The 25,574-nt window shown below is 34.0% G+C and overlaps 3 protein-coding genes across 6 annotated transcripts; 2 read left to right on the forward strand and 1 right to left on the reverse strand.

Moving 5' to 3' along the window:
• Positions 1-2,747: 2,747 nt before the first annotated feature.
• Positions 2,748-6,841, forward strand: LOC112521867 (AP-2 complex subunit sigma). Its single transcript, XM_025130861.1, has 6 exons — positions 2,748-2,906; positions 2,997-3,095; positions 3,206-3,256; positions 5,385-5,558; positions 6,303-6,362; positions 6,515-6,841. Exons 1-6 carry the CDS (start codon positions 2,904-2,906, stop codon positions 6,554-6,556), a joined length of 429 nt encoding a protein of 142 aa, XP_024986629.1. The 5' UTR covers positions 2,748-2,903; the 3' UTR covers positions 6,557-6,841.
• A 3,794-nt stretch (positions 6,842-10,635) lies between these two features.
• LOC112522100 (putative ER lumen protein-retaining receptor C28H8.4) lies at positions 10,636-18,670 on the reverse strand. The gene is made up of 6 exons (XM_025131180.1): positions 18,445-18,670; positions 14,029-14,228; positions 12,955-13,095; positions 12,784-12,864; positions 10,767-10,891; positions 10,636-10,684 (listed from the first exon to the last, which is right to left on the reverse strand). Exons 1-6 carry the CDS (start codon positions 18,668-18,670, stop codon positions 10,636-10,638), a joined length of 822 nt encoding a protein of 273 aa, XP_024986948.1.
• A 3,153-nt stretch (positions 18,671-21,823) lies between these two features.
• Positions 21,824-24,850, forward strand: LOC112521485. 4 transcript variants are annotated; one of them, XM_025130374.1, is made up of 6 exons: positions 21,824-22,197; positions 22,308-22,361; positions 22,453-22,506; positions 23,000-23,146; positions 23,408-23,478; positions 24,430-24,850. In XM_025130374.1, exons 1-6 carry the CDS (start codon positions 21,934-21,936, stop codon positions 24,737-24,739), a joined length of 900 nt encoding a protein of 299 aa, XP_024986142.1. In that variant the 5' UTR covers positions 21,824-21,933; the 3' UTR covers positions 24,740-24,850. The 4 variants fall into 4 exon arrangements, with proteins under 4 accessions (XP_024986142.1, XP_024986143.1, XP_024986144.1 ...); XM_025130375.1 differs by having other exon boundaries at positions 22,308-22,328; XM_025130376.1 differs by lacking the exon at positions 23,000-23,146.
• The last annotated feature ends 724 nt before the right edge of the window (positions 24,851-25,574 follow it).

Consider the following 25,574-nt stretch of genomic DNA (forward strand, 5'->3'; position numbering starts at 1 on the left):
GACGGTGGCCGGAGGACGGTGGCCGGAGAGAGAAGAGAGGAGGGAGGAAAGTTGTAAAATACCAAAAATATCCTTACATTAAAATTTTAATTTAAAATTGCCAAAATTATAAATTTCCTAATTTATCTATTGATTTGTGGTTAATATTGGTTCTCACAGTTACCACAAACTAATTAGTTCTCATTTGATTAGGCCCCTATATATATTGTGTATAAAAATATTGTTTTTGTTTTTTATAGGAAAAAGACAAAAAAATAAGCAAAAAATTAAAATGGTCATTGATTTAACATGGTTAACAAAAACGTTAATCAGAAAGACTATGACCAAAACAAATTAAATACCACAAGGACCAAATCCATAATAAATTTATCATAGAAACGTTAATAAAAAATATTAAACTCCAAAGACCAAATTCACAATTCACTCTAAATTTGTTTTTTTAATGCAATAAAACTCATCATTTATATTTAATAATGCCATCAAAATGTGTTAGCAACATATATTGTTTATGTTTTCGAAAGATTGAGATGAAAATTGAAAACCAAAACCAACCAAAATGTACCAATTTTGAAATTCATACTTATTAAATATTATAATCAATTTCATAATTGATAATTATTGTTTATCAAATTTCGAAGTGATTTTGATAATTATTTCCTTAATTGTTTGATAAATGAAACTATCGAGATTTGTGGCTAATTCACCCAAATGTTGCTTAATATTTTGAAAGCAACATTTAATAATAAACATTAGATTGTTTTCGTAATAAGATAACAAAATTTAACTTATAAATTGATTGATTTTATTGTTTAATCAAATAAGTTGTGATGTTTATAGGAAAATAAATCATAGAGCAATAATGTAAGAGCAAAATATATCATTTTAAAAGGTCGTTTATCAATACTTATTTGGGTAAGCGTTTATCAAGTAACATTATCTTACCAGATGAATATGGTAAATACCAATAATCTTACCCGGTAAGAGCAAAGCAGATACCGAGAGTCTTACCTGATAAGTGAGAGCGATTACTCTTATCATGGTTAGTGCTTACCGGATAAATTGTAACATTTGATACAATTTTGGTGGATTAAAATCTTATCTGGTAAATAAGTGATAATGTTGAATTTTATCGATAAACACTTACCTGGATAAGCGTTTTGTAAACGGCCCATGAAACTAGTTTTCATCCATAGCTATGATGTAATTGACCTTCAAGGAACATATATGTATTAATGTTATAAAAACAACTCCTACAATTTTTTATATAATTTTCAAAATAGAAAAATAGTAAATTACAAATTTCATCCTTGTGGTTATTTGATAATTATGGATTAAGTCCCCCAAACAAAATGATTACATAGATAGTCATTATGGTTTCATTTTCATTATGGATTAGGTCATTCGCTCTAATTCTGTCAACCTTAATCCCGTTTGGTCAGGGATATATTGGTCATTTTATCATTTAAACTAAAAACGTATTTTACAATTTTAAAACTAACAAGTACAAGTGTATGCATCAATGTGAAAAATAAACCGTGAAAACCACCACTCATCTCCGGCCTCCTCCCTTTCACCGGCCACCACCATCTCCATCAAAAACAAATCTTAAAACTTAAATCAAACACTAACTCAAGCCCTAGAATAAAAACTATTTTTATGCTTAAAAATTAAACTCAAACTCTAGACTAATTTTTCCTTTGAAAATTAGACATGGAGAAAAGAAATCTCACGTTCTTTTTGATTGAAAAAGACCCAAATCATCTTCTACAATTCCTTGTTATTTTTTTGAATTCTAATATGATAAGTTGTTACGAGAAATCTACAAAGATTTAGGAATTAGCGTTTTCAATAAACTTACTTATATTTTTACAGAGTATTTGATTGTTAAGAGACGAAGATGGAAGTTTAAGATGAGGATGCCGGAGATAATTAGTTTCATTTTAAAATCTCATGTCACACATAATAAAAAAAAAACCTACGTTTTTAAACTTCATAGAAAAACATTATCGAATTCAATGTAATTATAAAATATATTTTTATTTATTTTGAGCTGTTCCATGAAAAATACAATGTATTTTATATAATATAAATTGTGGTTTATATAAGTGACTATTATTTATAAGATATTCATAAGCTTTATTTTAGTCTATATATTTTAAGGGGGTGTTTGATTGAGGAATCTGAAAGAATTAAAATGATCAATTTTATTAACCAAATTCCATTCAGATGTTTGGATTTTACCTATGAAATGGAATTGAATTTCACACATCCTATCATTCATGGATTTGGTCATTTTATCACAATTGAAAATCCATTTTCTCAAAAAGACAAAATTATTCTCATTTTCCCTACTTGATTTATAGAGACTTATATGACCTCCATCTTAACCATCGCCGACTACCATCGATCTGAACCACCGTCCGCCACCACTGATCTAAACCTCCGTTGACCACCGCCAACCACCACTGATATGAACAACCGTTGACTGCCACCGATCTGAACTATCGTCGACCACCACTACAAGTAGATTCCAAATTATTTAAAAGATTATATTCTAATTCATTCCAACCAAACATGTCATCAAATGCCATTTCAATCAAATTCTTTTCACAGGCATCATTCCTTCAGAAAATATCCTGCAAACCGATCGTGACCTAACAATTATTTTAGATGAAAAAAAAGTAGGTTATTATGTTGAACTTCCATAAAACTTTGGGGGATTTTATGAAACTATTTAACGATTGTAGTCGATAGTATTGTTTTCAGACGGGGATCGACGGTGAAGGCAAAATTGGTCAAAAATTCATCCTTCAAAGTTCAAAGCTTTCGCAATTTCAACGAATTTTGAAGAATCGTCAGAAACAACTCGATCGTTTTCTTCTTACTGCTTGAATCACGAGATAATGGTGCTCTTTCTCACTCTTCATGATTCTAATTTCATTCAAAGTTTTTTTTTTCCTCTGAAGGATTGCTTTGATGTTCTTTGAAATGGACAGATCCGATTCATTCTGCTTCAGAACCGGCAAGGGAAGACTCGTCTCGCTAAGTATTACATTCCTCTTGAAGAATCTGAAAAGCACAAGGTCGAATACGAGGTAACACTAAAGCAAAGTTCTGGGTTTTGATTCTCCTTTCGATCAACGTAATCTGATTTTGCAAATTTGGATTCTAACCCTAATTTTTTTGCGTAATTGTGTGTGTTTAGGTTCATCGGTTGGTCGTAAACAGAGATCCCAAATTCACTAACTTCGTTGAGGTATTGATCTTCCTATCATCTTCCATTATGTAGGTAGAAAAATAAAAATAAAGAAAGACTTTGAATTAGGGTTTTTTAACGGGTTACTGTTTAACTTCAAAGTTGATATATATTTTGGTGACCATTTAGAATTGTTACAAAAGGACTATGGTAAATTTGCAAGTAGTGGTCATTGACGTCTATAAGACCGATCTTTAGGTTGCCCTGGCTAGATCTCATTGTATGATACGCAAGAATCAGTTTCTAAATGCTCTTCGTTAAGGCTGTTTTCATGAATTGTTGACACACCATTTTCTGATAATGTATGAATTAGACGTGATGAAGTTGAGCCATCAATCTTGCTTGGAAGATCAGACCTATTACTGTTTACATGTGTTATAAAACTCCCTTGTTAGGACGACCTAAGCATTTGCCTAGGCATTTAGGTGCTCCTCATTGCCTTCGATTAGTGGGAGGTGGTCTTGGCTGCCTAGGAGTCGTATCCTCCGTCACTTCAATTTGCGTTTAATTATTGAACTTCTTTTTATAAATTAAGCAGAGAGAAATCAACCTTTCTGAGCTTTTATTCAACAATCGACTTTTTCTCACCTTGTAGGGAATCTTCCTGATCATATGATTAGAAACGTAACTGTTCAAAATACATATTATATAAAATTTAGTTCTTATTGCTTACAAAATCCCCATGGTTTCGCTTAAGCATCTCCATAATCCTTGTGTAGGTGATTTTAAGTGCTAGAAGGTCACTTGTCCGCCTAGCTCCCACTAAGCGCTATTTGGAACACTGTTATTACGAAATAGCTTTGTGTGATAGTTTGATAGAGGAGAACTAGAGAAATATAGCTACATTTAGTGATTGTTGAGTTCAGTAGGTTTAGATAATTGTATAGGTGCTTGGTGCCTATGAAGTTGATGACATGTTTAGCTCTTGAGAAGTGCAGCTTTCCTTTGTTTCAAATGCAATCAACAGGCAGTATTTGAGCCTGTATTTTTGTACTTGTTTCAACTAAATCAAGTCATCAAGGGCATTGATATTGATTGTTAGTTACTGTGCTTATCTTATGAGAGTTGAGGTACATAAGAAACCTTTGGGAACTAGACCAGCTTGTCATAATTCGTAATATATATATTGTTGAGTGTGTATAATATATTTCTATATGCAAATTGTTTCTAAGAATGGTCAACTTGTGAGCTAAATGGCATAGCTCGTACAAGAGAACTTTAATAAAAAAATTATTCAATCATGAAACATGTAGAACAAACAAGATGATAACTCTTGTGTTGGTACTATATTGTTAGGATTACACAATTCTGAAATAGCTTTTTAGGTGTTATGGGAAAATTTTGCTAGACTACCCCATAGTTTGCAATCAAACTTCAATGGTAACTGCTTCACTCATTTGAAGACTCATTGCCAAATGTGTTGCAAGATTTGGAGAAACAATGAATTGTGGTGCTACCCTATGTGTCTTTACGCAATGCTGAATATCAAATTCATATCAATAATGTATTATTGGTAGTAGGAACACACCATGACTGAAGCTGACTTTCTAGGTGAGTTTAGCTAGGAGTGCATAAAGTAGCAAATTCTTTGTTTGGGATGCTAAAGAGGCATTCTCGGGGGGTTGTGTGTTTGATGCCATGGTGCAAGGATACGGTTCATGATATGGATATAAGATTTGACAAAAAAATTATAAAAAAACAGTTTATGATGTATAGATATTGGGATTCGATCATCTCTTCATTTCTTAGAAGGCCAAAATTACGTTTTCCTTGTTCACCTGTGTGTGTAGTCAACTTAGAGGATACAGTTAAAGTCATGCACTGTTCACTCCCTGGTTCACCTCTGAAAAAACCACACCCCCAAAGCACTTAGTAAATCAAGACATGAATGCTACACAAGTCAGGATCCATGAATTGGTTATTGGTTGTCTAGAGTGGAGAGCATTAATTTGCTAACTTAAACAATTTATTTGTTAAAAGTGTGGTTCTGAACTTAAATTAGGTATGTTGAAAGTTCTCATAAAATTTATTTAACAGGAATGAATAGGTTAAATGCCAAATGACTTGGATTTTGTTGTTCTACAGGGTGTTACAGATGTTAATTTGTTTCATATGTTTCTTCTTGCAGTTTCGTACACACAAAGTTATCTACAGGCGATATGCTGGACTGTTTTTTTCACTTTGTGTTGATATTACAGATAATGAGCTAGCGTATTTGGAGGGAATCCACTTATTTGTTGAAATCCTCGATCACTTTTTCAGTAACGTCTGTGAACTAGATTTGGTCTTCAACTTCCATAAGGTACACAAAATTCCTGGTTTTGATATTTTTTGTTTTCTGATGGAAGCTTTTGCTTTTCTTTTTATCTACTCGTAGATTTTATGCTTCATCAATACCATGAAAATTGCAACATTTAACCTGGCATGTGGTTTTTAGGAATGTTTGACCTTCCGTAGTTTTTCTAAAGTTCCCTTCAACAATACGAGATAACCAAATTGATATTACCAAGTCCTTGAAAGATTACGAACCCTGTTCTAACCATGTTTGGAAAGTGCTGCCTGAGCCTAAGCATTGAAGCAAAGCAACCATTAAGGTTATTTCATTGTGACTGAAGGGTCATTGACCCAGCGGCTTCCAGATTACCAGTGGGTCCAACTTCCTAGAACGTAAATGGTTCAAACCTCATCAAAAGTGAGGAGTGTATGTGAGTATTTGCCTATATAAATATTATATAATAGAAAAGAAAAAAAGTCCATCCCTTTGTGAATGGAAGGTGCCAGTTTTGAGTTGTTGAAACAGTCATAGGCGTAAAAGGCAAAGAGCCTTGGTGTATTAGGGTGGCCCTTTAAATCCAACCAACTTTTTGGTTAGAAGCATTTACCATGTAGGCTGTTCTGATAGCAACCTTTTATCATGATCCCATAACTATCCTAACACAAATTAATGGCAACATATTTGTACCTTGAGAAAGATAGGTGGGTACTTTTAGCAGTCTCTGCTTTTACTGTTGGTTTTTTCACTTTATTTTTGTGAATTGTGAAAAAGGTGTATCTGATATTAGACGAGTTCATTCTTGCTGGGGAATTCCAAGAAACAAGCAAGAAGGTACATCTATCTTCTTCTTTCTGATATCTATACATTTTTTTTCCGTAAAGATATCATAATCCCATTAACTAAGCTATCATTTGATACTAGATAGATAGATAGATATATGTTGCTCATAGTTTCGTAATGTTACTTGATGTTTCAATCTATAGGCAATCATAGAGAGGATGGGGGAGTTGGAAAAGCAGGAGTGAGATGCATGGTGCTATTTCTAGAAATCAAGTACAATTTCTGTTTGGTCTTCTTCAGCTCTCTGAACATTTTGTGTATGAAAGTTCCATTTCCATGATTCATGCTTGATCGAACACCATTTTCTTTCAACGGATTTCATTCGTGATTATTGTATATGAAATACGGTATACCAAGACTTCCCCTAAAAAGAGGATTCAGTGACTACATTACATTTACTGTTCTAGGGTGTTAAATATGAACTTGGTGACTTTCATTGCACAAGGTAAGGTATATGAATTGTCATTTTCATGTCTAAAGCTTATTACAAAGTTAACTTGAGCATGGAAAATAGACCCCCTTTTTCATCTTATTTTAGAACAATCCTCTAATTGCATTTTCCGTTTGTCGGATGCCAATAGCGACATAGAAATACATGGTCTTTGTTGTTCCGTGTTGGAAGCATGCCCGGATCCTAGTGCTTGTAGCAATGAACCTTGTGTGTGCTTGGAACCCAAAACAGGTGCCATTCTGCGTGTCTTTGGTTTTGTCAAGAATACAAATTATTAACTATCAAGTGTTAAAGCTAAATTTGAGTGAATCTTACTAATTAATATAATTTCATAAATGGAGAACGGTGGAGGATCCAATCGGTGGATCTCAACTCTCATGCGACCAACAGGTACTAATTTGTATCATATTCTTCCCTTTTTATTCACATCTGTACTTCCACTCCACCCAAATATTAAAGAAATCAAATTCATTTCTATTTATTTGTTTGGAAGAAAAAAGAAGTAAGCACGGTTTGGTTTGGTTTGCGGAATTCGAAGGAATTTATGGAATTGGAATTACAAATTTCTTTGACCAAATTCAAATTCCAATTTCAATTCCTTTGTTTGGTTCATTTCTTGAAATTGATGGAATCCTTTAAATTTCATTGAGTTCCACAAATTAATGAATTTAACATTCCTTGACGTAATGGAAAGAATTGAATAATCACAAAATTGTCACGGTGCAACTTTAGACCATTATATCAATAACTTATAAAGTTGATCGACGAACATAAATTGGTCTTACGGGTCTCACAAAAAACCATTACTCTCACGTGAATCCAACCCTATATATAATATATATATATATATATATATATATATATATATATATATATATATATTCAATTGACTTTATTTTTAGTAACAGTGGGTTTCGAAACCAGTTTACATACACCAATTAATCCCTCAGACGACCACGAATGACCTGGAGCAATTAAACCTTCATGGTCAAAAGGGCTTTGGTAGTGTCTTGATTCGAACCTTGGGTGGATGAGATATTCCACTACATCTCCCTAAGCTTTACCATAGATAAACAATTTAATTTATATAACATCTAAAAGTTATACACACACACACACATAGATCGGGTTTTTAGACGGGTCGGGTAGAAATCGTGGTCAATATTTTTCCATCCGCCTCAGGGTAAACCACCGCCTCTCAGGTCCCACGACTGATTATACCGAAAAAACCTGCTAGTGGAAGAAAACCTCCTAGGGATAAGAGACATAAGGCTAAAGAGAGAGCCAAAAAAATATCTTTCGTGCATAATTCTGCCCTTCATTCAGGGGTTCAAGGAYCGGTATCGAGATAGCAGTTCGAGAAATCCCTGACTTGCTTTCAGGTATCGAACACTAAATATCAAAGAATTGAGGTGGCCAAACCAAAAATCAAACCTAATCCAAACCCAAATATCTCCTTTCGGATTTCAAGACATTCGGATTTTGCACAAACATCTCATTTTTTGTTCGGGTTTTCAGACCACTCGGTTTTGCACACCCTTACATCTACACCAAGTGATATTATTAGCCTACAACCTACAAATGCAACCACCCTTCCTTCATAGCTTTAAACCACAAGTGAAACCTTTTCGTCTCTTTTTCGATAAAATGTTTTGGTTTATGTATACAATTATCTGCTTTTAAGATTGATCATGAGATGGATAAAATTATTGGTTTATAAGAAAATCTCTTAACAATGACAATCAACTTAAAATATGAGATATCAAACATTTATTCTTCAAATAACAATTACGACCTTTTTATATTGAAAAAACGCAACCACAATATCCACTTCATACTTTTAAGAATCTATAACTATTACATTTTTTAAACTAGAAAGATATTCGCGTAATGCAGCGAGATACATTTTGACTTTAATATTTCATTTTATTCTTTATCTCAGTCGATGTTATAATATGGTCTTATATGATTTTGAAAAAACGATGATGTTTTTATTTTTAATAAAATATAAATTTGAAGATATCATAAAATTTTGACAAAAATATATCGATATTAGTATCAAATTAACTATTTAAAATTCCTTATTTTTTTATTTTTAATTCAATTTTTTTATTATAATTTATTTATGTTCAATAACGAAGTAATTTATATTTGGTTTAATAATATAATTTTCTTATAAAGATAATATTTAATTATTTTGTTAGAACTCGATACTTATCCTAATTATATTTTAGATTTTTTATATTTTAAAATGATATGTTTATCCTCTATTTGATTATGTTTATCCGCAGTTAGTTACACGAATTCAAAATGGAGCTTTAATAAGTTGTACTTGTACATAATTTACTTGTAATCTGAAATTTTAAGTAATATGCATCAATGTACAGTACTTCATGCATAAAAAATAGTTTTTAAGAGTTTTTGTCAAATGCTTTATAATATAGTATAGATTAAGTATATGACAGTTTTATTTTTAACAATGGAGATAATTTTTATCCATCTTATAATTAAGATTAAAACGAGAAAGTAAACACATTTTTAAAAAAGTGCAAACTTATTTTAGAACAAACTAAAATATAAATATAGAAACTTATTTAAGAAGTCGATTCAAATAACATCAAGAATGCGTCCTCGCACCTCTTGTAACACCCACATTCTTGTCTTAAAATACGTACATCTCATACTTTCCACATGTTCCATACATTCTAGAAACTTCTTAACAAATTAAGTCTCATAAAATGTTCGTCTTACAAAAACAGTTATAAATTTTGGTTCAATTTGACATAACCAACCCAAACATGCAAGATTACGTCATTGATAACCCATGTATGTTTGTGATAGCAACATCCTCGTTAGACATATTTTTGGAGAAAAAAATGGAACTAACGGGTAAAATCGGAAGAAAATCAAATCCAAGCACAAAACTAAAAACCGTATATTGAAATGAATATGTATATATACACACACACATAGTATATAGTATATCGGAAAATAATTGCAATAAAACTTTACATAATGAATTACCAAAATATCCTTGGCCTGGTTTGTATGAATCGAAAACAAAACAAATCTCCCCAATAAACGTAAAAGTAGGGGAAAGCTTAAAAAAACCAATATCCTTGGCCTGGTTTGTATGAGTCGAGGGTTCTAGTTTTTGCCGCTTTAATTTGGGGTAACTAACATCAAACTAAATCACCAAAAACACCAAAAGCTTAATTGTATCTTCTTTTTACAATAGATCCAGATATCACCAAAAATGCAGCACAAATTCCTGCATAAAACACCATACTACAATTGCATGTAACATTACATTAAAATAATCATAATAATAAACAATTAATATCATACGATTTGATCATGGTACATTAATAGATGGAGACACATTTAACTAATGATGATTTTCTAGCATTGTAGTTTGAGCCGATCGAGCTGATATATATGAGCTCGGCTCCTATGATAATAATGTTGGTAGGGTAGGTGCTCGGTCAACACATTCAATTAGATCAGTCTCTAGGTAAACATGTTGGTGTTGACCGAGTCAACTGAACCAACCAAATTAGACAAATGGGCTTAAAGATACATATTATGAAACTTGTATCGGCTCCAACTCGTTTAAAGATACATATACATTTGTATTTATCTATTTTCCGTTCGTTTTATAGGTACCCAATGGGACCTGCAATCACATTGCATGAACATAAACTGAAAATGTTAAAGATGCATGCATTCAGTGAAGCAAAAAAGAGAAAGATACCACTTGCTATGTCCACTATATATGATGGGTTGAATTCTTTGTTTACATGATTGGCAAAGTCACACTACTCCTGAAGGGAGACGTAGAACTAGCCGTCCACCCACAACACTGCAACAAAAACAACTTCCATCTTAATTTTTCATTTTCGACGTTGTTGACGAGTTCAGATCACAGAAAGAGGAAATCGAACCTTTGAACATAATAATAGCAGAAGTCAGCAAGTATAAATGTTTGAACAATTTCAGAAAGAAGGACCAGTGAAGGCCACATTCCATAACCTAAAGCTGTCAAGAGGCGACCCCTGGTATCTATAACCTGTATGAGAGGAGCCACAGAGTCATTATGGTTCTATATATAAAGCGATCATAACTAAGAAAAGACTGCCATGATCAAACTGATCCAAGGATAACCCCAAATTCACAGCTTAATTGCCTACAAACAGATAATTATATAAATTTTATTTTGTAAAATCCAAAAGAATAATTTGTGTGACCTAAAATGACATTAAGGGGTAGTTTACCAAACACTTGCCAGGTCATTTACCTTACTAGGTGAGTATAGCAAGGACTAAGAATCTTTACCCGGTAAGAGCGAAGGCAAGGATCAAGAGTCTTGCCCGGTAAGTGAGGATGGTGGGTCTTACTGAGTAAGCGGTTACCGAGTGATAAACACTTGCCATCAATCCATTTTGATGGCAGTGTGTGTTACCTGATGAGGTAACCAAGAGTGGTACACTCCATGTTGGTAAGCATGTAAGCATTTGTTAAACGGACTCTAATACTCTGACTTGAATTTCAAGGCCAGAGGCAACAAGATGCTCTTTATAACTAACTAGGTTAGTATTTTTGACAATTAAAGATCAAAGGTAAAAACTCATTTTCAGTGATGAAGAGATTAATAAGAAAATACAAGATAACATTTAGCAACAGAAATTGCATGAGAATTAAGAGTATAAAGATGACAAAAGATTGAACCAGTTACAAACAAAATAAGAATTAAATAAGAGAGCCAACATATCAATAGTCCCTCAAATTGTTTTTTAAGACGTATGCATTTCTTATAGAATCATTTTCGATGATTGCTAATCAAATTTATGTAGTACAATTGACAGTTTCACAACCTCAAAATAACAAGTAAAAGAGATATTAGAAGTTGCTATCAGAGGCATGAGCAGCCAGTCAATGAAAACGAAAAGCCAGACTGCCAGAATGAAATTTTTAGAGATCATGATTTGTCATCCCCGTAAGAAATCTATCCCCATTATAGCCGTTATGTAACCTATATAAATGTTTCAATATTACTTCTTATTAGAGTTGGATCACCAATGCAGTGCTTATCTTTGGTTTGTTTTCTAATATCACCTTAGCACACCAAATTGCATAAGAAAGCTAAAAAAATGAAATATTCACATTGATGTCACTGTTTAGAAATACTTCTTGCAACATGCATATATAATCATTCTCCCAACTCCAAAATGTTTTAATGTTTCTCCAGTTTGTTACTTTTGAAGTGTGTATGTGGGTCTAATGGACTGGAAAACTAGTACATAAATAAGAGTAAAACATAAAAATCAGGACGGGATAGATAAATATCCTAATTAAAATCAAAGGTTGTACTTTCTAACTCTTATAAGATGGCTTAAGAAGAAGAATTGCAATTGACAGAGGTAAAATATGTATGGTGAGGTAAATTGGTGAAACATTTCTATTAGATGATAGATTGTTGACATAGAAAAGATGTCTGGACCGGTACTCTGTAAATAAGTTTCAAATACCTCAGACACAGTAGCTAAACCCAAGTAGTGTTGCTAAAGTTGTGAAAAGAGAGCAATTTAATTATATGTGTGTGACTGGCTAATTGTTTAGATGTCCAGATCCCAGTAAAAAAATTCTGAACACCTTTCTAATTTCAAGTTTGTCTCTTGACAAAAAGAAAAGAAAACCACTCTGAATTTAAATTACTATGTCCTTGGTTCTCCAAGTCAAATTTCAATATGAACCTGCTATTTCCAAGAATATGCCATTACACATGAGATAATTAATACAGATTAGAAACTAGTTTCATACTGGACATGTCACTACTCCTCAAAAAGATGTATGCTATTTCCCTCTGTTGATATCAAAGATTTAACGATGCCTTGACCAAGTGAGATATTAGACACTGTTTATGATGGCATATAGAAATCCAGATGTTGACTGTACATATACCTGGAGAATCCAATGTGCACAGCTCAGAAACCTTGCAACCCCTAAAGCGAAGACGTAATGTGCTGTGAATGGTTCAACAATCTAAATAATAATAAATTTAATGTTAGAAGATGACATATATAATATCAAATAGGTCAGATTCTGAATTGATAAAAATATGTTCAACTTGACCTTGGTATTTTGCATGACACGAAGTTGTGGGAGTACAGAAACAGATTCCAGATAAACACAAAAAGCCCAAATGATCTGATTTACGATGTAATGTTGTGTTGTTGGATGAACCACAAGAGACAATAAAGCACAAGGAATAACCTACATTTTAATCATGAAAGATAAGTTACTGAAATTTGAGAAAAGAATTGGTAAGTATTATTCTAGCTAGGTAATTTATTGACACAAGGCACTAATTTCAGAACAATATGATTCCGAATCAATATATCTCACCCCTTGCTCTTCACAAATGTACACCATATAATTAACTATAGTCTTACTATTCTTGTGATTTAATCAGAAATTTAATCTCTTGAAGAGCAGGTTCTCTATTGAACATTAAATTACATTTCCCAAGAGGCTAAGATGATGATGATGATAATTATGATGAACAATAATCATAATCATAATCATAATCGCACTCATGATATTGCCATCTAGATGCATCTCGAAAGGAAAAAGGAAATAAGGATAATAAAGAAAAAAGTACTTTAGAACGGATTAAGGGAGAATGGCCACATTTAAGGCAATATTAAACTTACATGTTAATAAGTTCTCTGTCAAATGAAAAAGTGGAGGTCAAGAAATTCTTTAGATTAGGCTATATATGAGAGAGCCATTGATTAAAGGCATCTGAAGCTGGCTTGCATGATCCAAGGTCATATCATCATTTCCGTTCATAACTATAGCTTACCTTATCATGATTATATAGTTAATAATCCAGAAGGCATCTTGATGGAAAAATAATCCAATAAAATTCATGAACTGATTTGTCAAGGATACACATTTATCAAGCATGTGGTTATCAACTTGATTTGTAAGTTATCATTACAGTTCATAACTGTAAGTTACCATATCATGACTATATAGTTGATAAATCTAGTGTATTCAACCATTAGGTACTTTGAAGTTAGCCTACTAACTTAATACATGGTATGCATGTATACAGCCTGCAAGAATCTATAAATACCACAATTAGAACATGTATGCAACCCCAGAAAGTAAAGAAGACTCTAGAATGACCCAGAAGCTCACCACATACAAAACTGAAACGTTGTCTTTCTCGTGCATGTAACTGGAATTCAAATTAAAACGCATCATATAGATAACCCAAACGGTCGTTGTCAATGTAGCTAAGTCGAGTAAAGTGTGTACATCATATTCCATAACATAACTGCAGTACAGTCTAGCGCCTAAGAATATAGCTGTCAGTTCCTGTGATTTGAGTGAAAGACCTGTTAAGAGCCACCATTTCAGAATATTAACAGAAAATTATAAAGGGAATAAGCCACTGCCTGCATAAACTGAGAAACTTTAAACAGGAGCACCAATAGTAGCTACTTCACTCAAAAAGGAGTTACAGTTTGACCCAGAATTCTTCAAAATTGAGATGGATTTCCTAAATGGTTTCAAGATAACATTGACATCTATATCAAGATTAAAAGAAGAGTACAAACGAGAAAATATTAAAGGTTGAATTTATAACCAACTATACCAATTTTGAGCATGGAAAAACTACGCCTGGCCTCATAGGTCAAAATGACAACTGCTAAGGAGAGAGAGAGAGAGCGAGAGGGAGATGCAACTACACCAGATCAATTTGCATATTTAAAACTGGTTTGGATCTTTTAAAAGGTTTTCATACTTCATCACGATACACAAACAAAAGAAAAGTATATGATAAAATCCATATCAGTTTTTCTTTTAAAATGTATTTGACTTGACCTCGAAAGTCAAGGTGCGAAAGGAACATATTACAATTAGGTATAAATTTCTATCCAGCCCTCATCACCAGGTGGTCCAGGTCCAATAGACGTTAGGTTCTTTGGCAATGCCTGGATCACTATCTTCCTAGTAGTGGTGATGTTTCCTATTTAGGCTTCCCTTTTTCCTTTTATTGAGCATAATGATTAAAAACAGACTAGGGAGTGCAAATAATGCAGATATGGGAAATATAGGATAAATATGTATGTTAATACATTGCTCGTTGGCTTGCCTTCTAAATCTAGTAATTCTCACTTTGATTACTGATACAAACACATTTTATGAAAACCATATTTTATATATATCTGAGCCAATGTCTCTTGGTATAATTGTAGTCGACCAAATTGATCACAACACAACAGCTCCATTGCCAATACCATCGACTGTCACCTCTAAACAGACAGATCCAGTGTAACCTGGCATCTTTGTTGATGAAACAGAAAAGCAGAGTCGATTGATCATTGCTCACTAATCATAATTCATATCACAGTTGCATCACCTTAATGTTGTAGACATCATTGATCATTTCAATCAGGGTTGTTGTGTCAAACTGTTGTAGGGCGGAAACCTAGTCAAAGACCTGTGACATTAACAACTTTCATCTAAGGTAGCATGCTATAGGTCATAGTCATTTATTGACTCTTCCGTCTGAGGCATACGGACATTCCTCACACATCTATAAGATAAGAGGGACATCACCATAGTCCATAGAGCAGGATGCTCTCATAGTCGTCGTCGTGGTTGTATCTACCTGCAAAGGAGAAAGTAGTAGCAGGTAGCATCCATGCCTCTTTAATGTTTTCCGCGGTTGAAATCTCTCCCTGTAAGGTTCTGATTGGTCAATAGCTTTTGTTGATTAATTATTTGTCTCTGGTATTCTCTCCCTTCACTGTCTTAGTTTATTTGGTTTTATTTCTATAGTGGCCATGGAGGGTAAAGGAAATGAAGGAACTAGTAGCTTGTCCAGTAGCTCTAGTACAAATATGCAATTGTAGACAATTAAAATTACAACGATAACTGGATTTAGATGTCAACTTTTGTGTGTGACCACTTGCATAACAGATCCCTTGGTAATCTGACTATTCTCCTATACTATAACATTTGATTGAAAGGCTATTGCCAGTGATATATGTGTACTCTTTGGAGCCAAGATTGTAATACTTGACACAGGACAACATAATTACGAAGCTATGATCCTACCATTTGATGATATTTCATTTTTGCTACAGTTTCATTGAGCTTGTGTCTTATTTTTCTTATTGAAAATTCGTTCTCCTACACCTATTACATTTGATTGAAAGGCTATTGCCAGTGATATATGTGTACTCTTTTGGGACCAAGAACGTGATACTTGACACAAGACAACATACTTACAAATAAAAGTTGTTTTAGCCACAGGGGAAAAGGTCTCCCCATAATCAATATCAATAGCCTTTTTGGCAACTAGTCTGGCCTTCAAATGATGAAGGGAATTGTCAAGATGAAGCTTCAAAGAGAACACCCACTTACATCTGGCAGAACACTTGCCTGGGGTAAGAGGTTTCAAGACGCGAGTGTAACATGGAAGAGCGTATGTGGCAAAAGAAATAGGATCAACAGGGGTCACCAATATCAAGGCACTCAGCGAAAGGAGCATGAACATTATGACACTTGCATTGCTCAACCTAAACCTATGTGACATGGCAAAAAAGTATCTAGCCTGAAATGAATTTCAATGAAGGAAGCACGCAGAATGAATTTCAATATGAAAAAGAAGCACGAACTCAATGAAACCATCAGCAAAAATGAAATATCACCAAATGGTGGGACCACAGCGCCTACATCCTTTTGTATCGAAAGATTGACAACAAGGTGCATTTTAAGGATGTCGGTTCAAGTTTAGTACATTAGGCAATGATCAAGTCAATAACAACAGCAAAACATTTTGAGAGGTATGTGAAAGGTTGGGCCAAAAGGGTAAAGGATAATAAAAGGAATTCTCTAATCCAAGACAAAGAAGAGATGTCATTTATCAAAAGTTAGCTGTTAAAACCGCATCCCCCCAAAAGTAATAGAACCTAATGATGTATCAACAGTGTGAGTGCCACATCAAGTCTTGTGCTATGATTGTTGTTGACCCTTCCCTAACCCTCTTACCATAAAAAAATTCAACGTCTACTGCTCAGCAACTCGTAGATATTCTAATCAAACCGTAGTACCGGACTGAAACAGATTTCATTGCAACAAGTTGGGCATGATTGACATATACGCTCCAATTTTAGGATATATATTAGTCTCCTATTATCGTCATTATCCCTGTTATTTCCATTGTCTGCATTAAGCTATTTCATAGCTTTAGAAAAAACTTCAGGATCCACTGAATTCCATAATGCCATACTGATGGCACAGTCATCATGACTTTCCATTATCTGGTGATCAGGTTTGGAAGGTCCCAAGTCAGATAATGTTCTTTCCATATACTTTCCAGCCTGACCTGGACAAATATGGGCCATTGGATCCAATTCAGATCACTCAACTTAATAGGAATTGGGATCAACATCATGTAGCAGACAAGTTTCTTGATGAAACACATTCATCTGAAGCCAGGAACCAGATACAGAACTTGTTCATGTAGACGGTTTTCATATGGGGATGATTGTTGTCGGGCAGACCAGATGGTGGCAACGAGAACCACTACGGGTAACAAAGTCGTTGGTGGCATGGACGAAGCAAATGGAGGTAGGCTTGCTTACCCAGGGATGTCAGATAATGGTGGCAGCATGGCTTCTGTTGAAGCCTATTTATGTTAGAGCTAGGAATTATAAAATTAAGCTAGTCACAACTGTAGCTATGATACCATATGAATTTTAAGGGTTGTAGTTTGATGTCTATTATTCCCCACAGGAAACATACAGGGCACATGATGTACCTTCAGGAAGGACTAGGATAATGTAGTAACAAATGAATAAGCATACTTAATGCACACAATGGGATACCATACTAGCAAGGAGTATACTTATAGTTTAGCTCTGCCTAAGAAGGTTCTTAATCCTGTACAATTTCCATAAGGCCAAGGTCTCAACCAACAATAGAACTCCAGTAGACCTAACATCAATCAAGCAAGTAGAGGAGAGTGATGTATAGCCGTTCCAAGGTACATTTTTATATTCTCATAAGCACAAATTCTCTCATATTCTCTGGGCTATTAGTCACCCTCAGGTATTGAAGCCCCAATCTCAGGGAGCCTGTTGGGATAATCATCTCTTTCCAGCACTTCGAGACCATTAACTTTCTGTTAAAAATTAATTTGACCACCTCCTCAACGACCTCCAGGAACATTATCCAAGACGTATCAATGTCATATACATTTGAGATTCTACCGTATCACCTTAATGATTCCACGGTATCTGTATCACCATGTTGAATCTAGGTTGTTCAGTTTATGTACAAAATTTAACCACGTTTTGTTTCTATTTCCTGGTGTTTAGTGCATATGTGTAGAACCTCTTCTACAGATTCCTGGTCAAACGACCAATCGAGGATTTCGTCTCAATCTTCCGATAATAAGTCACAAAAAAATAAACCAACAAGCAACAGGATGGACTATTCCTATGAATCGATCATTTTGATTTTTGAAGAGAGGTTGTAAAATAAATGAAAAAATATATTAAAAAACGGTATACCTACGGTGATAGTATAAGAAATTACCGGCGCAGGTTTTCTCGGTGGCAAGTTTATAAATAAGCACAGAAATTCCGACAGCATGGACGGCCTCGGCGGCGATGAAGAGGTTATCGTGATCGTAAACCACCATACGAATAACAACGAGAGCGGCAATGGCGGATACCACGGCCAGGAACACCTTGACTCTGGGCGGTTGCCGACGTAGCCATGACCGCAACGCCTGGATCGGCCTCCTCATCGTGCCCTTCATTCTGTGTATCTACGGAATTCTGTAAAAGGTGGCATAAAGATGAGCGCCTGCGTACCGCGCAGATTACAAAATGCGCGGTGAACAAAACCAAATTACATGAGGCCAATAAATGGTTTTCTTTTAGCCAAAAGGTTTGTTCCAAATATGGTTTTGAATTTTGACTAAACTACATTTTTGGTCCCTGTTGTTTACATAAAGTTATGAACCAAGCCCTTAAAATTTAATAGTTACGGAAATGGTCACTATAGTTTTTTGTGTTTGCTATGTAAGTAGAACACTCTTAGTCGAAACACACTTAGCTCAGAAACATTCTACTTCTTTTATCCATTTTCTTGAGTTACAAAAATTATTATTATTATATTTTTATGCACACATCGACACCCAACAACGAGACCCACATCTCACTCTCGTAGCAATCTACGACAACCACTTGCAATTCCGATCAATGTAGATATCCACCTCCATCTTCGGCCACCCTCCCCCAACATCATTGCCACCGTCGCTCACATCCCTAATGGTTTCCCTCCCAACATCATCGCCTATATCACACCTACCCAACTTCATTGAGTTCACTGTACATCCATGGTTTATTGAAGGGAGATATAGACTGTCCCTCGAGTTGTCATCCACTTTTAATTTTGATTTTCACAGTAGTTTTTGTTGTTCGTTTGTGATTTAAATTATTGTTTCCCCTCATACGATAGAAATGGCTTTCCACACAATGAAAATGATGAATGGCCACAATTATTGGAATGTACTTTCTATATTTCTTCAAGTGTATGCAAGTGCTTAATATATGAGATCTAATATATTACAATTTATAAGTACTCATTTTCTGGATGCAGGCTCATTTAGCAACTTGGGAAGAACCATATAATCAAGCTCTTTTTATGGGTGGTGTTGTTGGGTTGTGATACATTTCGATAACAAAAATATTAACAGCAAAAGCAAACAAAATCAAAAGTTTCTATCACAACAAAAGTTAATTGTATAAGATTGTAACCATATCTCTATTAAAGACTTGCTAAGTGATACAATTATCAATAGAGTATAACACTATAGCTTCCTTAAAAGTTAAGGATTCAAACTTTGTTAAAAATAAAAGAAATGTCGACGAATGTTTAAGTTATATATAAATATTAGTAAATTATGATTTTGTATATATAATTTGTGAAAAATTGTGATTTTTGTCTCTGTAATTTTGAAATTTTGATTTTTGTTTTCATGTTTTATAATTTATTGTTACTTTAGATCCTAAGATTAAATCCATTAAAAATCTTCCATTTAGCTTAGAGGGATTTTAGTCTTTTTGAATTTTTTTTTTCTTTTTGAATTATTAAATATCTTTTTTGGTATTTTAGTCTTTTTGATTTAATCGAACTATATATTGTTTGATAAAATAATTAATACATAAGAAATATATTATTTTTTTATTGTATATGATAAAATAATTAAATATTGTTCATACAATTTATTGTTTTATATTTTTGGTTATTATCGTTATAATTTCTTGTATTAGTTCGATTTCTGTCACTAACGTCATTCGAGTGCAAGTCGTTTAGTACCACTCACATGCTAATATTTTTATTTTTTCTTTAATAAGGACGAAACGGTTAAATTTTTTGTAGGACCAAACAATTAACAATATTAAACTATTTTTACCAAATAAATGTATGTGATTTTATTAATAGAATGTGCTTGGGTAAAAATTCGTAACTTCAACATACGAGAATAATATCATCGGCACCAAGTGATCGTCGATATCCTCGACGATGATGATATCTCCGACATACGACCATCGATAGTCAAATATATTAGATAAATTATCTTCGACTAACATTGATATTTGTTTATCTTCTATGAATGTTATCTTTACCAATCATTGCAGATATTGGAGATTTATGATTAAGATTTATCTTACTAAAACACCTGAAGTAACTAACGGTCAACATTCAATGGAATCATCAAGACATAACCGTTATCCTCATAAACATCATTAAAAGATAATCGTTACAACCGTTGCCTAAACCACCTATAAAAAGGTCCAAGAGCACAATACAACTACATTTGCAAGTTGCAATACTAAGGATCATCTTACGATGAACAGGCTGCAAGACCACTTGAGAGATATTTCATTGTGGAAGTCACTGTTTACTTTCATATGATACGACCTGTTTATCCACGATCTACAGTGCATCGACAACATCTCTGATCGTCCCCCTTTTTTTTACTCTTGACGGGGTTCTTCATGTCACCAAAATTTATTGTCTTATTTGTTATTTTTCATTGTTCGTCTTGTTTATTTCAAAATTTTTACCTATAGTTGATTAGTTTTGCATTCCAACCCTTGAATTACATTTAGTGTAATTTTTTACACAAAACAAAACATATAATTTTATCAACTTATTGTAACACATTTATATAAGACGTACATTTGTTTGGTATAACTGAATGTTTGTTAGACCAAACAATTGCACCTTTAAAAAAAAAACTACATACATTTATTTAGTAAAAATAACCTAAAAATAGTTAATTGTCTAGTCCTATATGAAATTTAATATTTTGGTCTATAATGAAGAAAAAAGAATTAAAGTACTCTTATGTGATTGGTACTCAATGACCTGCATATGAACGGTGTTAGTCGCATAAGCCATAAATCAAACTCATAAATTAAAACTATGATGATAAAAAAATATAAAAGAACTAGTTGTATTAAAAATATTTTAATTATTTATCATAAACAATAACAAAATAATATAACACTTTATCTATTAATTTTTTTTTTTATCAAAAGATATATAGTTTTATTAAATCAAAAATATCAAAAAGTAAACCAAAAATATTTAATAAACAAAAAAAAGACTTAAATACCCTAAGTTAATGGAGACGTTTTAACATATTTAATCGTATGAATAAAAATAATGATAAATTACAAATCATATGGACGAAAATCATAATGTTTCTCGAACCATATGAACGAAAATCGAGGTTTACTCTAAATACTATATATTTTAATATAATATACAAAATGAACATTATATAATTTAAAATTAATGGTTCCATTCTTTCTGTGGACTGTGGAGCACATGATGCAAATACTAATTGGGCCGTGGTCTATTTAACATCTTCTGCTTAGCCCATATTCCAAACTGCAACGAAACGAATACCCTCCCTCCATTTCCCCCTTTGTGCTCCCAAAAATTCCTTCCTTCGAACTCTCAAAACCCTCGTGTCTCCTCTCAATTCTGTATCACCACACAAAAATGTCTTCTGAAGATGCAAAACGTGTGAAGAATGAGGTAGACGAGGATGATAATGATGATAAATCTCTCAGTTCAATGATTCAAAACAAGAACAAAAAACCCAACGGCAGCACTCCTTCAACGGCCAAATCACTTTCTCTCAAGTCAAAGAAAGTAGCATCTAAGCTCAAGAAAGACGAAGACTCTGATGATGGTTTTACACCCAAGAAAATCACACTCAACAATAACAAGGCCAAGAAAGAGGGAATTGGAAGTGCTGAAACGGTTGATTTTCTGCAGATATTTTTAAAATTTCTTCTGTGGGTTTTGTTTGTGTGTTGGTTTAGATGATGGGTGTGGTTTTATTTGCTCAATGTTTTGATTTTCTGATGCAGAAGAAAACACCCATTAGTAAGGTGAAGAAGGAGGAAGCTGGAAGTGCTAATACGGTTTTGTGATACATTTTTAGTTTCAAGATTTTTCTTGATGTTTTGTTTGTGGATTAGGGTTTTTGTTTTCAAACTTCTTTTCTGCATGCAGAAGAAGACACCCAACAATGAGGCCAAGAAGGAGAAAACTAGCAATTCTGATAAGGTTTGTGATACAAAGCCTTATACTTTTTCCCACATTTCGGTACATTTTGAAAATTTTAAAGTGCAATTACAAACCAAAACATTTAAACTGAATTATGAAGCCGTTTAATTTTTTGTATTCTAATTCGTAGTTCTTTCTAGTTTCAAGATAGGGTTTAGGGTTTATTGTAATTCACAATATGATCTACAATTGCCAAGATGTACCTTTAATGGACACCAATCCATAGCCACCAGATGCTTCAGATCATTTGCAGCAATTTAAGTCTATTGGTGATAGGAAAACCAATGGCCATAATTGATTAAATTTTTGCTCTGCAGTCAATGATCTTTAAAGTTAATGGACACTCCGATTGTTGTGTGCACCATTGTCCTTGATTAGTCTATTGAACATCTGTAAATGAGTTCAACGACATGTATAACAGCCAAAAAAGCAGCATCTTTTTGGGTAATGTTTATCTTCTTTAGATGATTAATGTGGCATATTTTGAATTAAGAAAAAAGGGGGGAAAATAACTGAGCAAAATGGGAAGACGAAAGAAGAAAAGAGAAAGGGTGGCAAAGTAGAACCAAGTGCTGTTAAAGAGAAGAAAGAAAAGAAGGTGTATGATTTACCGGGTCAAAAGCGTGATCCTCCAGAAGAGGTATGTTTGGCCCTTTTCATTCAAGTGGTAGAAACAATATATGTGTGAAGGCTTTTTTTGGACCTTGGATTTAAGTGAATCTAGAATGAATCTAAACTTGCATAGACCTACCCAAACGGACCTAAATGGAGCCATTTATGGGGCTCATTTACATCATTTCTGGTCCATTTAGGCTGTTTAAATTTTAAAGTCGAATGTTTCTTTAGGTCCTGTTGTTTATGGTGGAAACTAACGAGTGCTTTTTTATTTTGAATCTTTCAGAGAGACCCGTTAAGGATTTTCTATGAATCCTTGTACAAGCAAATACCAGCTAGCGAAATGGCTGCGATTTGGTAAGGATTGCACGTTGCATTTTGCTTTCTAATTACTTCTTCCTACCCATAATTGCAATACTCATACATTTTTTTCTTGGAAAATTTCAACTTAAAGTTACTTCTTTGCTCATCGTCATAATACATAATATTGCTTTTGATCCACATGATCTATCTGGCTTGTCTCTATTTGAGGGTCTTTAGGGCATTTGACAAACAGTCAAATACTTCTAATAAACTACATGATTGTCTCTGAATAAACTACATGATTGTCTCTGAATCTTTTACAAATAAAACCCTTGTTTTTGCTTGAAATTCTTCAGGATGCTTTAAAGGATCTAAAGTGTCTCGAGTTGTTTTACTTGGGGTTACTGATCAACCACAGACACTTCTCAACTATTTTTTGAATTTTTATGGGTTCCATTTATGTAGCATGCTTGTTTCACAGTGCGTTATGTCTAGTTGATGCAAGGGGACCAACAAAACGGGAACACGTGAAAGTTGATATAAACGAATCAAACCTCATGCTTGAGGCTTTTTCAGAACCTTGAAATGATCTTTTGGTTGTATTAAATATGCATCAAATCACACATCCATTCATGTTTTGATCTATTTCTCTTCATGGTCTGCATCTAAAATAGTGAAAAACTATATGGTGTAAAGATTTATAACATGTTGATCAATCAGAACCTTGAAAGGATGTTGATCTATTTTTGTTTCTAGAACGTTGTTTTGCGACTTTCTTTTGAATCTAGATAAAATAATCGTATCTGTGATGCTTAAAATTTGTTTCTTCTCCTAGCTAGAACCCACCAAAAAGATTAGGAACAATGTAGTCGATCTCATACGTTGTTTAAAAGTACGAATTTAAATTTAAGCCATTTCACTTGACTAGAAATTTGCCTCTTTTCTTCTAGTTTCCAGATTTCTTGATTGCAGTCATAAGTTTACTAGTCCGAAATGTGTTTGCAGGATGATGGAATCAGGGTTGCTTCCGAGGGATGTGGCAAAGAAATTATTCGAGGCAAAAAGGAAGAAAGCCCAACAGCAAAAACTTGGTTCGCCAATGAAAACAGTAGTCAACGTGAAGAAGAAAAGCGATTCATCTGTTTCGATCAAGAAAAAGACTGTTTCCACAGAAAAGAAGAAAACGCCCCCATGTAAAGCTCCATCCATGCAATCAAAGAAAAGAAAGATTGCAGACGACATTGATGAATCAAGCGAAGAATCTGATGATGATTTTGTTATACCTCGAACGATCAAGAAATCAAAAGCGGCTTGATTAGGGTTCCATATCTTGGTTAAGTTGGAACATAGTTTAGTTTGTATCTGCTGACACTCTTCGATCTTGAACTTCTGGTTATACAGATTTGATGAACTCTTTTAGCTCTAACCGACGGGTTTTAGTTGGAAATGGGTTTTAGTCTCATCATAATAACCCCACATAATTAAACATGAATATAAACACAACATTTACATTTTAAAATCAAGCAACATGAAAGTATTTTTTGACACATTATGTTGAGTGTGTAAAAAATTACAAGACAAATATTTTTTTTTGTAAAATGACCAAAATACCCTTTATGCAACCAAAATAACGGTTACACTAACTACACTGTAGAGATGGCCAAAAAGTTGTCCCCAGCCGGGTCGGTTCCAATCGGTCCTAACCTTTCTCATAACCGGCCATAACCGGTCCCGACATGAAAGGTCCCACGAAACTACCAAAAACCTCAACCGGTCCCGGTTTTCGGTCTCGTAACCGGTCTTTACTGGTCCCGGGCCGGGCCGGGCCTTTGTCGGTCCCGGTCCCGGTCCTCCGGCAGTCCCAGGCCGGGCCGATTTGGCCATCTCTTCTAGACTACACCATCTCCTCCTCCTGCATCCAGCAGGCCAGTCCACCAATGGCCCAATAGGTAGCCCAAATGTTGGGCCAAAATTCTGGTTGCGTTGCGGGTCTGCTTTATCCATTCCAGAACATTTCTCAACCAAATTTCAACCCAACTAAGAAACACCATTGAACCAAAATGGCCCTTTATTAGGCCTATTTTTTTTTCTTTTTCTGCAAAATCAAACTGATAATATTATTTAGAGATTTATGCTAACGGAAAAAATAT

This window comes from Cynara cardunculus (assembly GCF_001531365.2).
Source record: "Cynara cardunculus var. scolymus isolate 2C chromosome LG 11, CcrdV1, whole genome shotgun sequence".
NCBI lineage: Eukaryota > Viridiplantae > Streptophyta > Magnoliopsida > Asterales > Asteraceae > Cynara > Cynara cardunculus.

Bases quoted from the DNA above. Each gene is read 5' to 3' on its own strand.
- LOC112521867 (XM_025130861.1), top strand. The intron at 3,096-3,205 runs GTAACACTAAAG...GTGTGTGTTTAG, and splicing joins AGCACAAGGTCGAATACGAG to GTTCATCGGTTGGTCGTAAA. The intron at 5,559-6,302 runs GTACACAAAATT...ATTGTGAAAAAG, and splicing joins TGGTCTTCAACTTCCATAAG to GTGTATCTGATATTAGACGA.
- LOC112522100 (XM_025131180.1), bottom strand. From the start codon at position 18,670: ATGAAGGGCACGATGAGGAGGCCGATCCAGGCGTTGCGGTCATGGCTA. The intron at 14,229-18,444 runs GTAATTTCTTAT...GGCTCTTAACAG, and splicing joins CACCGAGAAAACCTGCGCCG to GTCTTTCACTCAAATCACAG. The intron at 10,685-10,766 runs GTTCGATTTCCT...TTTTTGTTGCAG, and splicing joins TGCTATTATTATGTTCAAAG to TGTTGTGGGTGGACGGCTAG.
- LOC112521485 (XM_025130374.1), top strand. From the start codon at position 21,934: ATGTCTTCTGAAGATGCAAAACGTGTGAAGAATGAGGTAGACGAGGAT. The intron at 22,198-22,307 runs GTTGATTTTCTG...TTTCTGATGCAG, and splicing joins GAATTGGAAGTGCTGAAACG to AAGAAAACACCCATTAGTAA. The intron at 22,362-22,452 runs GTTTTGTGATAC...TTCTGCATGCAG, and splicing joins AAGCTGGAAGTGCTAATACG to AAGAAGACACCCAACAATGA.